An 18,515-nucleotide genomic window follows, 5' to 3' on the forward strand; every position below is an offset into this window, starting at 1 on the left:
GCTTACTTCCCTCCACTGGCTGCCTGTCATGGCTCGCATCAAATTCAAAACATTGGTGCTAGCCTTCCAAGCAGTTAAAGGGTCTTCCCCAGCTTATCTGCAAAAAATCATCAGACCCTACACCCCTGCCAGACCTCTTCGTTCAGCCTCCACAGGCCGCTTGGCACCTCCCCCTCTCAGAACCTCCACCTCACGCTCACGACTACTGTCTGTTCTGGCTCCACGGTGGTGGAACGAACTCCCCGTTGAGGTCAGAACTATAGAATCCCTCCCCACCTTCAAGCGCAAGCTGAAGACACACCTCTTCAAACAGCACCTCTCCCCATCCCTCCCTACCTCCCTGTGAACCTTAATTGTTGTCTCTGTGACTTGTGTATCAGTATTTTAGTTGGCTAGGTAAGCAGTGTTTGGATAGTTAACTTTGGTGACTTTTGCTCTGTTTGTTTGTTTGTTCAAAAAAAAAAAAAATAAAAAAAAAAAATTGGCCCTTGTCCTTATCTTTGTTGTACAGGTAGCAGTTGAAATTGTACTTACCTCTAGGGTCTTTCAGCGAACTTATCCCTGGTTATGGGTATGCACTTTGTTGTACGTCGCTCTGGATAAGAGCGTCTGCCAAATGCCAATAATGTAATGTAATGTACTTGAAGCCGTTGCCGTAAGCCGAAGAGGAAATGCCCTTGAAATGGGTGTTTCAACAAGACAACGACCCCAAACACACGAATAAGCAAGGAACATATTGGTTCCAGACTAAAAGGATTGAGGTAATGGAGTGGCCAGCTCAATCCACCAACCTCAACCCCATTTAAAACTTGTGGGGTGACATTAAAAATGCAGTTTCTGAAGCAAAACCCAAAAATTCACAGGAACTGGAATGTAGTTCGTTCATCCTGGGCTGAAATACCTGTTTCTAGGTGCCAGAAGTTGGTTGACTCGATGCAACACAGATGCGCAGCAGTTATCAAGAACAATGGTTATTCAACTAAATATTCGTTCAGTAATTTAAAGTGAAGTTAAATCTTGAAAAATGTCTTCAGTTTACACTGTAATGTTTGAGTTTGAAGAGAAAAATGTTGACACTGTCATTTTTTTTTGGAACAGATTAATATTCCTGTTCTTTACTTCCTGTAAAAGAATAACACAGACTTGATCAAATTTGTTAATGCTTAGATTTGGAATTGAATGTGTAATGTTTCCACTACATTTGAAATATGGAACTAAGAGCTATTAAAAAAAAAGTTGCACTTTATTCACTTTTTAATGCACTGCTATTTATTTGAACACCACTGTAACTAAATCAGAATCCATGACCCAAGAGGACTAAAATAATTGTAAAAAAATTTAAGTGAAGATGTACACTTAATTGGCCATATAACTTTAAACAGAAAAAAAACGTTTTGTACTTTACCATACAAGGCATCAGACATTGTCACCAGAAACTAGTCAAAGAGAAGATATACAGTTAAATGCAAATTTATTGGGACAGTGACACAATTCCAGCACGTTGGATTTAAAATAATGATTATGAGATTAAACTGCAGACTGTCAGTGTTAATTTGAATATTTGCATGTACAGTTTATACTGTTTACATACTGTCTATATATTGTATGTTTCAGGTTCATTGGACAACTTGTATTCAGAGCATTGCTTAACCGGTGATAGTGTGGTTTTGAACTGTAAATCTACAGCTGAAGGCAAGAGGCAGGAAAGAATTGATGTTGAATGGAAGAGGTTGGACTCGGCTGGTCAGGAACTGACTGTGTTTAATTCACTTGAGACTGGGAAGAATCGGATTGGAGCCAGCGTGAATGGGCGGGAGCAAGGTGATCCATCTTTGCATTTAGCGAATGTGACCTTAGCCGATGAAGGAGTCTACATCTGCGTATTCTTTATAACACCCACTGCGTATGAAGGACGAGTCAGGCTGGATGTATCAGGTAATCTCATGGAGTCGTTTAGTTTTACACATTGTCAAAAAGATACAATTTTACTTACATTGTCCTAGTTTCATCCTGAAAAGTCATGGAACATGGTTAAATATCGAAGACCCTGTTCTTCAAAAGTCTGGGAAAATGTATTATAGGTTTATTATTATTTTATATTTTGAGCCAAGCATTAACCATCCAAATTTCTTATGGAATCACTTTCTTGATGCCACTTACAGTGCATCCGGAAAGTATTCACAGCGCTTCACTTTTCCCACATTTTGTTTTTACAGCCTTATTCCAAAATGGAATAAATTCATTTTCCTCATAATTCTACACACAACACCCCATAATGACAACATGAAATAAGTTGAGATTTTTGCAAATTTATTTAAAATAAAAAACTAAGAAATCACATGTACATAAGTATTCACAGCCTTTGCTCAATACTTTGTTGATGCACCTTTGGCAGCAATTACAGCCTCAAGCTTGGCACACCTATCTTTGGGCAGTTTCGCCGATTCCTCTTTGCAGCACCTCTCAAGCTCCATCAGGTTGGATGGGGAGCGTCGGTGCACAGCCATTTTCAGATCTCTCCAAAGATGTTCAATCGGATTCAAGTCTGGGCTCTGGCTGGACCACTCAAGGACATTCACAGAGTTGTCCTGAAGCCACTCCTTTGATATCTTGGCTGTGTGCTTAGGGTCGTTGTCCCGCTGAAAGATGAACCGTCGCCCCAGTCTGAGGTCAAGAGCGCTCTGGAGCAGGTTTTCATCCAGGATGTCTCTATACATTGCTGCATTCATCTTTCTCTCAATCCTGACTAGTCTCCCAGTTCCTGCCACCGAAAAACATCCCTGCAGCATGATGCTGCCACCACCATGCTTCACTGTAGGGATGGTATTGGCCAGGTGATGAGCGGTGCCTGGTTTCCTCCAAACATGACACCTGGCATTCACGCCAAAGGGTTCAATCTTTGTCTCATCAGACCAGAGAATTTTGTTTCTCATGGTCTGAGAGTCCTTCAGGTGCCTTTTGGCAAACTCCAGGCGGGCTGCCATGTGCCTTTTACTAAGGAGTGGCTTCCGTCTGGCTACTCTACCAAACAGGCCTGATTGGTGGATTGCTGCTGTGATGGTTGTCCTTCTGGAAGGTTCTCCTCTCTCCACAGAGGAACGCTGGAGCTCTGACAGAGTGACCATCAGGTTCTTGGTCACCTCCCTGACTAAGGCCCTTCTCCCCCGATTGCTCAGTATAGACGGGCGGCCAGCTCTAGGAAGAGTCTTGTTGATTCCGAACTTCTTCCATTTACTGATGATGGCGGCCACTGTGCTCATTGGGACCTTCAAAGCAGCAGAAATTTTTCTGTACCCTTCCCCAGATTTGTGCCTCGAGCCACTCCTGTCTCGGAGGGCTAAAGACAATTCCTTTGACTTCATGCTTGGTTTGTGCTCTGACATGCACTGTCAACTGTGGGACCTTATATAGACAGGTGTGTGCCTTTACAAATCATGTCCAATCAACTGAATTTACCACAGGTGGACTCCAATTAAGCTGTAGAAACATCTCAAGGTTGATCAGTGGAAACAGGATGCACCTGAGCTCAATTTTGAGCTTCATGGCAAAGGCTGTGAATACATGTGATTTCTTCGTTTTTTATTTTTAATAAATTAGCAAAAATTTCAAATAAACTTATTTCATGTTGTCAGTATGGGGTGTTGAATTTATTCCATTTTGGAATAAGGCTGTAACATAACAAAATGTTGGAAAAGTGAAGCGCTGTGAATACTTTCCGGATGCACTGTATGAGTAGGTCTTGCTGTATCAGTACGACAACAATGATAACTTGTCCAGTAATTACAAAAGTCATCAGCCATTGGAGGGTAAAGTTTGTACCTTTGTAGGCACAACATGTAACAGGTGACAATTTATTATTATTATTATTATTATTATTATTATTAATAGTCATAATAATAACGACAACAATAACAGCTGAAGAAGCAGAAGAATAACAATTAATTAGGTGGTACAATAGCACTAGTAGCTCACAATATTAGGTGAATAGATCATTCTTTTTACACAGTTGTGTATTCTTGCACATTTATTAGATCAATTGTATTTTTGACATAAAATAAATTCATTTGTTTATGGTTTTTTTTAGATGGCAAGATTAGACCTTACATTTTCACTGACAAAATGTAGTCATTCTAAACAGGTGTGCATGCATTTGCGGTTTCCCAACAGTGAGGCCGACCGTGGAGCTTCCAGGTGAGCTCACTGTGACAGAGGGGGAGGAGAAGACTCTCCTCTGTAAGATAAGCAGGTTCTACCCGCGCCAGATCTCCGTGGTCTGGCTCATTGGCAGCAGCTCCAGCCACGAGATGGCTCCCATCTCTCGCGGTGTCTGTACAGCCGAAACAGAGGATGTTGGCAATCGCACCTTCAGTGTCTCCAGCCGCATCACTGTGGTGGCTAACGCAATGGTGAATAATGGTGCCAAGTATGTGTGTATGATTAAGCACAGGGCGTACCCTCAGCCTCACAACAGAAGCCTCACACTGAGAGTTCAAGGTAAAGGGATTCACTGTAACAAACCTGTCATCATCATCAATCTGTTTTACTCAGTCATATTACATGATATTATTTTTTACAAGTGAGACCATTTGCACTACACTACAATATCTTACCAGATGCTGTTACTCTGTTAACATACAGTAGATTAGAATATCAAATTCAGAAATACAAAAATGTGGTATCACCAAGAAGAAAGTCAATTTACAATCAATAAGTTTAACCTAACAAACAACAATTTGTAGTGTAACAAAATAGTACCATTTGACAACAAGTTTGCACATCAATACCTGTACCATCCAATAAAATTGGCTAGCTATCACAGGTACTGACAGACAAATCATATATATGGATTTACTTCCCAATGTGTTTCACAACTGACTTTTTATATCTTTAAAATATGTTATCATTTTTTTCCAGGCCCATATGACATCACACCACTGATAGCTGGCACCACGATCACCAGTATTTCTCTGGTTTTGCTTGTAGTGGGATCAATATTTATTTACTGTGGATATTTTCAGAGAGGTATGTTTAATCTCCATTCCATTCCATTAGGTTTGCTTGTGGATATATAGCTCCGTCCACACATTTTTACAGTATTTGTCAATTTTAATACGGAGGAAAGTCTGAGAGATATTACTGTAGTATTGTTGGAGATCCAAGTATGATTCTGAGGGTGCTGACTGACAGGTGTGCAGTACTTGTTCAGGGATGGGGTGGCCTTGAGTGGTGGGGCCAAATGAGAGGTATTACCATGGGGCCTAAACACCCTGCCAGTGCCCCTGCTTGTGAGACAGCTAACATTCCACATATAATCTTATTTCTCAATCCTCAGCAACCATGATCACACCTGTTTCTGAACACAACAAAGAATTTGAATGACTTGTCATGTTAAAATGCACTGCCCTAGTGGGAAAGATGATGCTCACCCAGATCTATAAATCAAAATGATAATGAAAATGATTATTCAATTAATGATTATTGTTTTCTGTTTTCTCTCCCCAGTTCCAAGTGTGTCAGAGATCATCAAACCCTCATTAATATTTGCAAGAGTGCCAACGGAGTTAAAGTGCAATATCACAAGTTACAGGCCTAAAGACATCAAAGTTATCTGGCTGAGACTGAGTCCTGAGTTGGACAGTGAGACAGCAGGGACCTGGAAAAGCTTCTCAGAGGCTTCCCCTTTAAATGGGTGGTTAGACCTGAGTGACAAAGCTGTGTTAGACACTGACAACATGCATCTCACATCCACACTTCCCATCCAGCTGACCGCCTACGAGGACAATACAAAATATCAATGCATTGTGCGTTACAGTGGCAAATCGATAAGGAGAGAGACCACCGTGAACATCAAAGGTTAGCGCATAACTTTTTTTTCGTGTAAACAAATTTTATTTTTTTCAAGTCCACAACCTAAACACTTAAAGGTCTGTATAATGAATGAGAGAGTCATTTTCTTCACAAACACTTTGAGTTTTGGTGACTGCTGCATTTGAGATGGGGAAAAAAATTACATTTCAATCAAAAAGGACTAATGTTGAATGCAGGCTGACTGAGTTGATGAACTGTTAGCCATTTGTTATTTTCCAAAAATGTACATGCTACTGTCGTTTAATTTGCTTCTTTTGTAACATCTTAGCACGCCCATCCGTTCTTCAAATCTCAAGCCTGCCTCATATTCCCGAAGTTGGGAAGTTGCTGGTTTTGTGTTGCCGCGTTGAGAAGTTTTACCCAAAGGATATTCACCTGGAGTGGTCAAGGCAAGGAGAGCAGGTTGGGAATGTTAATCAGTTTGGGCCCTTCCCCGACACAGACAACAAGCACAGTGTCTGGGGAAAAACCCAGCTGGTGGTGGCCAAAGAGCACAACAATACCATCTTTACCTGCCGTGTGTATCACGACAGCTTCCACGAGCCCGGGTATGAGGATGTCACCTATCACATCAACATAGAAGGTGAGGAGGAGAAAACTCCATCATTTCACATCTATTCATTTTTCTTTTACTTTTTACTTTGTACTTAATTAGCAAATTGCTATTTCAGTACTTACATGTAATGTTGTATACACCCAGACCATACGTTTTTCATATACTAACACACTAACATAAAACTAACACCTCTATTATGACAATGTAATTTATTTTTGTCTGCGTAAATTGGCCATGTTTCTTACTCACATGTGCAATACATACACATTAAACAGCCATTTCTCATGCATCTTTGAAGCCATATACACTATATTTAGTCATGACATGTATTGAATTTATGGTATTGAGCATTTTACTTTTTAGCATAATATATTCTCTAAGCTAAATTATTTAAAACCCTATAGCGGGAAAGTCAGTCATACTTGGGAATGGAGAGGAACAGATTGCAATGAATCAACATAGAAAATAAGTGAGGTAACCATTTAAATGGATTTTGGAAATTGGACAGGCACGCATTTGTTTCACCTTCTGCCGTGCCTACTTATGGGCACGGTCACCAGATGGCCAGTCTCCTGATGGGCTGCTGGGCCCCTTTTCAGCTGCAATCCCCCCTCCCACTCTGTGATTACAATCTCCAATGCTATCACGTGATCCCCCCTCCTACTCCGTGATTACAATCTCCAATGCTATCACGTGATCCCCCCTCCTACTCCGTGATTACAATCTCCAATGCTATCACGTGATCCCCCCCTCCCACTCCGTGATTACAATCTCCAATCAGGTGGTTGTCTGGATTTTGTTCCCTTCTCATATGGTCATACTACTGTTGATATAAGCTGGTCCCAGTCGGTCAAGGTGAAAACTGCTGAATTTTGCTCCTAGTCTGGCCCTGCTCATGGGGTGTTTTGCAGTGTGCGCTTGTGTCGTTAAAATGCCAGACCTGATTGGGCCAGGTCTCCCACTTGCACTAACATTTGTTGACTTTTCACATACACAAAGTTCAGGCCAGTGACTCCATCCAGAAAACTAGCACATAAATTCCAAACACAAAGACCTGCTTGCCTTAGTGCAGAGTTGTGTTTATACTCTCAGACCTTTTTCCCTTTGTCTCTGTCAGGCACTCCTCCAAGTGTAATGTTCATCAACTGCGACCCGCCTCACCCGAAGGTGGGTGAGAAATGTACACTTAGCCTGTACCTCAGCGACTTCTGCCCTGAGCACGTCTCCGTCACCTGGTACAGGAACAGCCAGCAGGTGCACACCGGAGTCTTCCTCTCCCCCCCTGCGTTCGATGTCAACGGCCTCTACTCCCTGTGGAGCTTCCTCCAGCTCACACCCACAGGGGAAGACCAGGGCTCCGTCTTCCGCTGCCTGGTGGAGCACAGCGCACAGACCGAGCCAGAGGAGAGAGAGTACACACTCAACCTGCAGTCCTGAGCCTTCACTGTTCATGCAAAGACAATACTGTCTTTCAGTGCTGTGAGGAGAGAGAATACACACTCAACCTGCAGTCCTGAGCCTTCATTGTTCATGCAAAGACCATACTGTCTTTCAGTGCTGTGAGGAGAGAGAATACACACTCAACCTACACTCCTGAGCCTTCACTGTTCACGCAAAGACCATACTGTCTTTCAGTGCTGTGAGGAGAGAGAGTACATGCTCAACCTGCAGTCCTGAGCCTTCATTGTTCACGCAAAGACCATACTAGGGCTCCTGCTGTCGCCCTTCAGTGCTGTGAGACCCCAATCAGATTTGACTGGTCCCACGATATTGCTGGTGATGGAAAGTTAGAGAAAAGTGTAAAGATTTACAGACTCTTAGAACCTCTTTATTTAGGGATACAACTTACAGCATGGCAAATAACTAGTTCCCATGCCATATGAACACCAGGTGCTTCAGTCCTTTCAAGAATACATTACAAATCATTACCCTGAAGTTGTGGTATGTACTCTGAAATGCTGGTACATACCTTGTCAGTAGTTCGATAGTTAGATGATAATTATAATGATGATGATAATAATAATAATCTTAATCATAATAATAATCATAATCATAATAATCAAAAAATTTGAATCATTATAATAATGATAATAATAATATGTAGTGACTCATTGTTTGGTGTTTTGAGCCACCACATCAAACGCTGGTGTTCATATTGTTTGAAAAATGTGGTCTAAAAGTTTAATTGCTTCCAAAATAATTTCATTGCATCAATGTGTATGTCATGGATGTTTTACTTGTAGGTGTGAAGTATATGACCAACATATTTTATGGATGTAAGGTATTTAGTATATGCATTTATACAAAATATAAATTTTTCTAAAATATGTTATGTGAGCAGTTTCAAGTTAGTGTGTGTGTTCAGTTTATTTGTGTACACTGTCAGTGTTGTACTTCTGTATCTCAGTTCTGAATTACAGCCCAGATGGCAACTAAAAAAACCATAAATAGCACTGAAATAGCACTGAATAATTTATCACTATTATGCGTCACTAATTAACATACTCAGACATTTCATTGACAGAGGTTTTCACCAAAAACTCAAAAATAACTGAGCATACCTGATATGTAAAATCTGGAAAAGGTAGTGAAAAGGACAGAACTCTCCAGAACCACTACAAAGACTGCTCTATCAGACTAATTCTGGATAAATAATACTGAACCTATGGACAATACGTATCTATAGTCAAACCAGAAGGAGGTAATTACATTATTTTTTAATTCAAATTAAATAATTAGCCAGGTGTTCTTTGCAGTCATAGTTCATTATCATGCTGAAATATTTCATATGAGACCCAGTACTGGGTATGAGGTCCATGGCCCATATTTCATGACAATGAGTTCTTTCAGCTCAGTGGATATTAACAGAATAAAAATTATCTATATTAAGATTTTCACTATGTTCATCCAATTGTTCAAGATTGGTCCTCTAAACGTAATTGGCCAGATATTATTGTCATCTGGTCAGTTAATTTCTCAAGCTGAATATTAGTAAATGTGAAGTGGAAGAAAACGTATGCTTAAACTGCAGCCATTTCTAATGAACCACAAAAAAAAAATCAGGTACATGCAATGATAGGGTACCCTTATAGGTTGACATTTAAAAACTATTTCGGTAGATAATAACCCCTTTCGAATAGAAGTCTGAAAATACCAGTGCTTCATACATAATCCATGAATCCCACTTAATTCATCTTCACTCCCTTTAGGTGCTTATAAATCCCTCCCTCGGGTGAAATTGGGCATAGCGGAGGGAACGCGATGCGTACTTTTAATTATTTTAAACTGGGAGCCGTGCAGCAAAAGGAACAGTAAGTAGCCTATTTGACAATTGAAGCGTCACTGAAGGACTCTTTAGGTATGCGAAGTGTGTGCTCTTCGAGGACGGTGGTGAAGGATTCTGAAAGACGCGCACGGCACACCTGTTGAACTTTGGAAATCTCACTGCAGTCTTTTTTTTTATTTTTTACTTGATTTTATCCTCGCTCCTTTATTTTTTCTTTTCTTTTTCATACATCGCGGCTCATGTGCGAAACAAGGATCAAAATCCGCAAACAGCTGGGTAATGAAAATATAACGTTCAGAAACGCATAATTTATTTATTCTCTGACGACGCCAGCTTATCGTTAGCCTATATCATTTTTAGCCTACTTGTTAATGGTTTTGTGTTTTATGTAGGCTATTTTACAAAAGTGAACAGTTTAGTGTTTCTCTCTCTCCCTCTCTCTCTCTCTCTCTCTCTCTCTCTCTCTCTCTCTCTCTATCTCTCTCTTACTCTCTCTCTTACACACACACGCGCGCGCGCTCTCTCCGGATTTCTGTAGTTTCGTTTGCATTTAGCCGTTTAGGCTATGACAGGTACATATATATTACTTTCACGATGGAGAACACTTCTGCAGCTGCCATGGAATTCAATGCCACTGTAAGGGGAGGCGAAGTCCTATCCAAGATGCCCCTGAACTCTCTAGAGGTACAGGCTGTTACTATACTGCTTGCGCTGGTCATATGTGGAGTCGGCATCGCGGGTAACGTCATGGTAGTAATAGTTGTGCTCCGGACAAAACATATGGTCACCCCAACAAATTGTTACTTGGTTAGCTTGGCTGTTGCGGACTTTATCGTTCTGTTGGCCGCAGGTCTACCCAATATCTCGGAAGTTGTCGCCTCATGGGTGTATGGTTACGCAGGATGCCTCTGCATCACATACCTACAATATCTGGGCATCAACGTCTCCTCTTGCTCAATCACTGCGTTTACCGTTGAACGATATATTGCCATTTGTCACTCAATTAAAGCGCAATTTATCTGTACCGTGTCCCGCGCAAAGAAGATAATCGCGTGCGTTTGGATTTTTACTTCTCTGTATTGCGTTATGTGGTTATTTTTGGTGAATACCAGCGAGACAGTATATGTGGATGGGGTGGTGGTCAGGTGTGGCTATCGTGTCTCCAGAAACCTCTATATGCCCATTTACTTCTTGGACTTTTCCTTGTTTTATATAATACCACTTATTTTAGCCACTGTGTTGTACGGTCTAATCGCCAGGATTCTGTTCATGAACCCACTGCCCTCCGACCTCAACGACAGAGCTGGTCATTTGTCTGTTCATCAAGGACGAAAAAACATAAAAATGGGGTTCAGTCAATCAAATAGAGGAGTAGTATCTTCAAGGAAACAGGTATGTACTCTATTTTTTAACCAATAAAATAAGATTTCATACGATAAGTTATTGCGGGTTACAGTAGCCTACATTAAGAATTTCGGTTATTTGCAATAATGAAATTAGAGTCGATTTAACATGGAATGTTTACTATGCTGTTAGAGCTTATAAAGTTGAGAATGTAAGAATATTTGAGAATATGTGATGCGGCCAAAGGTAACATACTGATGTCGGCACTTCGGCCTATATACTGAGGCTGCCAGCTGTTCAGCCAGGGCTAATACACTCCACTGTCACTGCATTGTTACTGCATGGGAAAAAAACTGCTTGATTCAAGCAGGTGTGAAGCTGATGATGTAGATATCTGACAGTGAGATCTGTGAAATTGTCAGATGACAATGCTAGTGATGATGTAGATGAGGATGGTTTCTGATGACAATAATATCTATTGTGGATGATTGTGATAATATTGATAAGGACGATGGTGTGTATTTAATGAGAATAAGCGCGATGGTGGTGATGGCTGCTCTTATTTGGGGGCAGTTCCTCAGGTTAGGATGAAACCCGGTTGGCTTTCCTCCCTGCAGGTCACTAAAATGTTAGCGGTGGTGGTAGTCCTGTTCGCCCTGCTCTGGATGCCCTACCGCATGCTAGTAGTGGTCAACTCCCTCATGGATCCTCCGTACCTCAACACCTGGTTCCTGCTCTTCTGTCGAATGTGCATTTACGTCAACAGCGCCATCAACCCCATCATCTACAACCTCATGTCGCAGAAGTTCCGCGCTGCATTCCGTAAACTGTGCCACTGCCAGCGGCAGGTGCCGGAGAAGGTGAGCAGGCACGACGTTCCCGTGTACTACAGTGCCATGAAGGACTGCTCCCAGGAGAGCGCTAACGCCCATGTCAGAGAACAGCGGGACGTCAGCACCATGTTTAGCATCGCCTGAGGGTTCCTTGTCCCCCGTTTTACAGAAATACATGGATATGAAAATAGTGTTGACATTAGGCATTCATAATTGGCTTAGGTCTGCTAATGTATTTGTGGAGCTAATTCTTATCAATCAACGTTAAAACTTATTTTGCCCATTACATTTTGATAGCAAATGCAAATTGAATTAGCAATATTTTGAAGAATACAGCAGTCGTCAACAGTGCCTATGTACATCCTAATGTTGATGAACTGTCGCTTTGCTATGACCATGCATGATGCTAAAATATGTATATATTTTAGAATCTATCTTAGCTAGTTCAAATTAGTCAGCATGATAAATCTTTTAATGCAGTGCTACATGATGCAGTGCTATTGGGCTTGTTACTCATTTCTTGTGTGGCTTATTTCTGATGTGACTGAGGAACCCTATATCTGCATTTACCTTATTTGCATTTTTGCGTTCAGAGCACATTTACACACGTGAACATTTGGACAGGAAATCACTATTTCATTGTGTTTAACATTTCCAGAGCTTGTATTTATGAGGTGCTATAGTTAATTTTTTAAAATTAAACTAAACAACGGTTTTCTTTCTTTATTTATGAAAAATAAATAGGTAAACAAAAGGGGAGACTTAGACTTAAGAGAATACTGAATTTGTCAAGTTCATTAAGGCTGTAGCTGTACTATAATCTCAATTATACCTATCCATTTTTGTATACTTATACGCATGTACTGTGCAGTGTTTTTGCGCGTACGTATAGTTGTACATCATTTGTTGGAAGTTTTGTGCTACATTGTGCAGATAAATACATTACAATAGGAAAAGCATAGAAGCCAATCTTATTCACTTTATTTTAGATAACATTATAGAATGAGAGAAGCTGGGAGTCGGGCGCCGAATCACATTCCACCAACACCAATGTGGAGTAATAATGCTAAGGAATTGAAAATCAAGTTTTGGGGTCTCTGTGGCTTCCACCTGTTTTCCATTAAGAAATGTGTAAACATTCAAGGGGGTAAGGGCTACTTTGGTGTATGGTGGCAGTGTCTCACACCACTTGAGGTGCTGCCATTGTACCTTTTAGCGAAGCACTTAACCGGAATTGTTTCTGTAAAATACCCAGCTGTGTAAATGGCTTGTATATAACACTGTAATCTATCCAATTCACTCTGGATAAGAGTGTTTGCTAATTGAAATGTAATGAAATATATGATCTATTTATTGGTTATTTGAAAATAAAAAGGCCCTCAAAATAAGACCTGAGCATCAGTGAAATAATTTATACAAGCATGTTTTCGTAATTGTGTACTATATAAACATTTTTATGGCAAAAAAAAAAAATGATGTGAATTTCAGAACACAGAGGACGATCTGGGGACAAATGGCAATTAGCATTGCAGTGTAATCAGCAGCATAACACGCCACCACACTATACACTGTGCCACAATTACTCACATGTTTAATTGACCACATAGCTTTAAATGCAATTTTTATTCACAAATTCCCCAAGTGTAGCAAATCCAATGTGAATTATAATTACTAGCTGCCTGCTGCCTGCCAAGGCATTGTATGAATTATTATGTGCCCTGTCCTGTTTATACCTGCGCACAACAAAATTATGAATAGCAGGAGACCCGGGGGTGGATCTGCATAAGCCTGATATGTCACTCCTGAGTTCGATGGTCTTTTTGTGAAAAATGAAAATGCATTTGCAAGAGCTGATTAACCCAACAATCAACTATTGTAGCAGGCTGTTAAAGAAAGCTTATTATGTTGGCTCAGCTCACACATTTTATAGAAGTTTCACTCACAGAGGTATCATTTATATGGATATCACTTTTCTCATGGTTATGTCAACATTTGACTGAATAATGATCCAATGAATTTGCTGTAGGCATGGCTTATAATTAATTCCAATACCGTTTGACATAGTTATGAATCTTGGTATGTACATTGACAGCTAGCTCAAGAGCTAGCCATATGAAGCCATACAGTATAAGTGCAATCTACTCACATAGGCCTGCTATAGGGCTTCAAATATGGAAAAATAATATTAAAAAATTCTTCTAAAATAATGCAGATTCCAAAATATTCTAAACTAACAATGACAAAAGCACTCCTAAGAACATAGATATGTGCTTTATGGGTTTGTGCCACCATTTTGTATTATATTTACTAATCTATCACTAATCTATCACTTGAGTTATTAACCACTTGTCTGGTTCTTATTAAACTTTGCATATTGCTAGAGGGTGTGACCCAACAACCAATTACCAAATTTGGTGGTGATAGGGCACTTAGTAGTGCTATAATAGTCAGTTGAAATTGCAATTATTAAACAATCATAATTCCCACACTGTTTGACCTAGAGATTTGAAACTAATGACAGTTGATGTCTTTCCTCACAATTTTTTTTATTCACTAAAGATTTCTGCTGCATCAAACAATTCCCTGAGTTTGTAAAATTGGCGTCTGCCATCAATTTCTTTTTGCCAACTGTCGCTTAAGCTGCTTGGACCCTGGGAATTGCTGCTTCCAGCTATATTTCTCTTTGTTTTTATTTTACCCTTTGTATTTGTGAGAGAGTCTCATAAATAAATCAGCAAATTAAAGGCCAACATATGACAGGGTTCAGGTCATTCAAAAGAGAGGAGCCCTCCAAACGTGACAAAACATCCAAAAAGCAAAATCTATACTCTGTCAAAAGCATTGCCTTTATGATTTATGAGATCTTACATGCTCACCTCATAGGTTTTAAAAATAGCTTTGTCGTATCAGATCGGTGGAGAGTCAAAGGTAATTGGAGATGGCTAACAAGAGATTGCTTTAGCCAAATGCCAGTGCTAAGGGTCATTTTATTCTGGATCTTTGCTCAAATGGCATTTAATGTGAAATTTCTGATAAAACTGATAAATAGGGAAAACTATTTTAAATCTGCAGGCTCATTTGAAACCTCTAACATTTAGAAAATAAATTGACTTGGCATTTAAGTAGACATATTTTTAAAAAGGCTGGTTTGGTGAACTGCTGTGACTGTGGTGTATGACTATAGTTTCCAACCAACAAATTATGCACCTGTCTGTCATTTGTCATGGTAAAAGGCCATTAGTCTTGCATTATTATTCACATTTTGAATAGAATACCGTGTTCATACTAGGGGTAGTAGACTGTGGACTGCTAATCAAGTGCTCATTATGCACCACTCGAATTGTGCATCAAATTCATATATATTTTTGGGGGTTCACAGTACTGTTTATAAATGGGCTCTATTAGACCCCAGTCTGACTGTATGCTGTAAGCTTGAACCTGCACATTACTTTGTCTTTTTTAAATGAATTGATATTCCAACAGATTTTCAGCAATTTTAATTCAATTTTAATATCAAAATTTTGTTTCTCCCGCAGCCTAATATTCTTGAACCGTTTAATAATGATATAATAGTTCATTTTGTTCCTTTTCTCCCACCTGCCACCAGCCTAGAATCCTAACCAGATAGCAGCAGCAACTAAAAAATCAGCTGATGCAGGATTATGTTACCTTCTGCAGAACTGAGACCTCTCTGTGCTTCTTCAGTGTATGCTTTGCATAAATATTTTGGAGGCATCTAGATGCTGATGCATTGTACCCAGCAAGCCAGAAAATTATCCAAAATGCCTGCCATGGCCACCACTATTGTGCACAACAAAACATGATGTAGGCATTTGTGAAATGTTATTAACAATTACTTAAATTTAAATACTATAGTCTATAGTCTATATTACTACTACGTGCAAAAAGCTAAAAAAAAATAAAAAAAAAAAAGGTCCAAAAAAAAGGTCCAAAGTTGAGTAATTTGAGTTTCATAGATGAGATGGGGCACTTTGGATCATGAGCACTTCCTGTCATTCTTCAAACTTTGTTCTTTCCATCACTTAGATTACATCACGTAGAATTAAAAACTTAAAAGGAGTTTATTTCTGAATTTTACAGTTTTGTTAAAATACTTCTTAACAAACTCTAACCTGGCTGTTCTGTTCTTGGGGCTTACCAGTGGTTTTCATCTTGTGGTGAACTCTCTGAGGTTATACTGGTATAGCTAAAAAAGGGGGGACTATATTTCCTGTACAGATCACCCAATATGTAAATGCCCTCAAATGAAATCTGACCGTCTGCACTGACAAATCTCATATTCATTGATTTTTTTCAAATCCAGTGTGCTGGCAGACAGAGCCAAAATAAAATAAAACAGAATTCTGAAAATAATAACACAAAAGAACATAAAATATTTCCCTTTTATTTATACCTCAGTATAAGTTCAACAATTACAATGATTTATTGTAATTCATAATGAAACAAACCATTGCAAATCCATCTTAAAAGCAATTAAGATCATTTTTGCCTGATGGCCAGGTTGCATCATAAATACTACAGAACATGATGCAAAAAGGGATATGCATCATGCAAAACATAAATGGGGTAAGTTCTACACTGTTATAAAATATAAATTTATATTCATCCATATGGCATTCAGACAAAATATCAATCTGCAAAACTGCACTTTGACAAGACCTACCTGTAAACAAATACCTTTTAGGAAAAAAATATTTGAAGGTGGTTTGACAACCTCAAACTTTGCAGAGTTAATTTTCTTTTATGTGTTCAAAAATGTACTTGTGCTTTACTGTCAGAATTACATGGGTAAATGTGATGACACCCATATCAATACAGTAACATTAGCAGTTTTAGAGTTATTTGATGGCAGTTATCAATTGGAGTTCATCAATGACAGTGGTCACACATTGCTTTTAGTATCGACTTGATATTGTGGCAATAAAAATAAATCAATGTTCCTCTGACAGCACCAAGAATGTAGTGCAGTCTGTGTACTTTTCCCTTCATAATGCAGTTCATAAGACCTGGAGTAAGACCAAGGAATAACACTATTTCCTTCTACCATATCACAAACCTGAGGCAAAACCTTGTATATTATGTTGTGTTAAACAAAAGACATACTGAATATTACATTCACACAATATGCATTAAATGCAATATTATAGTGTGCATGAAAGTATAGAGGTGTAAAAAAGAGCACACATTTACTGCACTGTTTAATTTGAGTTTTGCTGCACAGTGAATTTGATAGTCACGGAAATAACACAGATACACTTGTCACATCAGTGCAACAGGGAAAACAAACAAAACATGTGGGCAAACAAACTAATGTGTCAAATTTTAAATGTTGCATAAAAATTGCATCAAAGTGACCTCTCTCTGACAGACTGACAGAGATAGATAGAAATAACTATTTATGTGCAAAATATAATTCTACAATTCACTCTTCACATCCAAACAATGTTTTACCTTTCTATAAATACATACATAGAGCTTTTTCAGGGAGCAAAGCACTCACAAATGATCCTTAAATGTACCGTTACGTGGAAGACTCCCTCCTTAACTGTATTTTAAAATCAGCATGTCATTATCGCTTTTCAAGAAAACCACAATACTGATAATCATCACCTGAATATCAAACCTGCCACTCTCTTGCAATATACGTACAATTCACTGTTTGTAAAACACATCCAATATTAGTGTATATTTGTGTGTGTAGAAATGATGCACTGTAACTGCCATCCCTGAAAATCTTACATTTCCTGTGTTTAGTGAATTACGTGTATATCTCCTATGTATTGGGGAGGTATGGAGCTGTTAGCTCCACTATTCAAGCATTTGCATTCAAATAGTTGTGTAAGTTAATATTTTACACATGAAAGGGCAAACAGGGTATATAAAAATAAGATAAAAGTTAGGTTGGTTAGTTTCTAGCTGGACATATTGAAGAATTCAGTGATTTTCAAATACTTGAGACTGTAAGAAAACTTTAATTTAGAATTTCACCAAATTAATATGCTAATTAAATAAAATGTGCTACTATGACATCAGCTGTTTTGAAACATCAATCAATCAGACTTGCACACTAGTCCCTAATATAAAGTCATATACTGTGAATAACCATCAATAACTGTGGGGAAAAGGTGCCAAGTGGCATGTCCAACTGCTTTTGTCTGACTTGTTTTGAAAGTGGTGGCACGGATGGTGCAGTGGGTAGCACTGCCGTCTCACAGCAAGGAGGTCCTGGGTTCGAATCCCCGTCGGCCGGGGCCTCTCTGTGTGGACTTTGCGTGTTCTCCCTGTGTTCATGTGGGTTTCCTCCAGGTACTCCAGTTTCCTCCCACAGTCCAAAGACATGCAGGTTTGGCTGATTGGATAATCTGAATTGCCCGTGGGTATGAATGGTGTGTGCGCCCTGCGATGGACTGGCGACCTGTCCAGGGTGTATTCCTGCCTTTCGCCCAATGTATGCTGGGATAGGCTCCAGCCCCCCTGTGACCCTGTTCAGGATAAGCGGGTTAGGATAATGGATGGATGTTTTGAAAGCAGTAATGCACCCCCGATGGTGCACATTAAATCCAGACTGTGACAGTGCCCCTCCGTGGCCAGGAATCCTGTGTAGCTA

At 39.5% G+C, this 18,515-nt stretch overlaps 1 protein-coding gene across 1 annotated transcript; it reads left to right on the forward strand.

The window, feature by feature from the left end:
- The first annotated feature begins 10,304 nt into the window (after positions 1-10,304).
- Positions 10,305-12,141, forward strand: LOC133109432 (thyrotropin-releasing hormone receptor-like). Its single transcript, XM_061218755.1, has 2 exons — positions 10,305-11,102; positions 11,672-12,141. Exons 1-2 carry the CDS (start codon positions 10,305-10,307, stop codon positions 12,029-12,031), a joined length of 1,158 nt encoding a protein of 385 aa, XP_061074739.1. The 3' UTR covers positions 12,032-12,141.
- The last annotated feature ends 6,374 nt before the right edge of the window (positions 12,142-18,515 follow it).

The sequence above is a fragment of the Conger conger genome, chromosome 14 (assembly GCF_963514075.1).
Source record: "Conger conger chromosome 14, fConCon1.1, whole genome shotgun sequence".
NCBI lineage: Eukaryota > Metazoa > Chordata > Actinopteri > Anguilliformes > Congridae > Conger > Conger conger.

What these genes read in the sequence shown, in the direction of transcription:
- LOC133109432 (XM_061218755.1), top strand. Translation starts at nt 10,305, where the DNA reads ATGGAGAACACTTCTGCAGCTGCCATGGAATTCAATGCCACTGTAAGG. An exon ending in TAGTATCTTCAAGGAAACAG is followed by an intron (nt 11,103 to 11,671) that starts GTATGTACTCTA and finishes TCCTCCCTGCAG; the next exon opens with GTCACTAAAATGTTAGCGGT.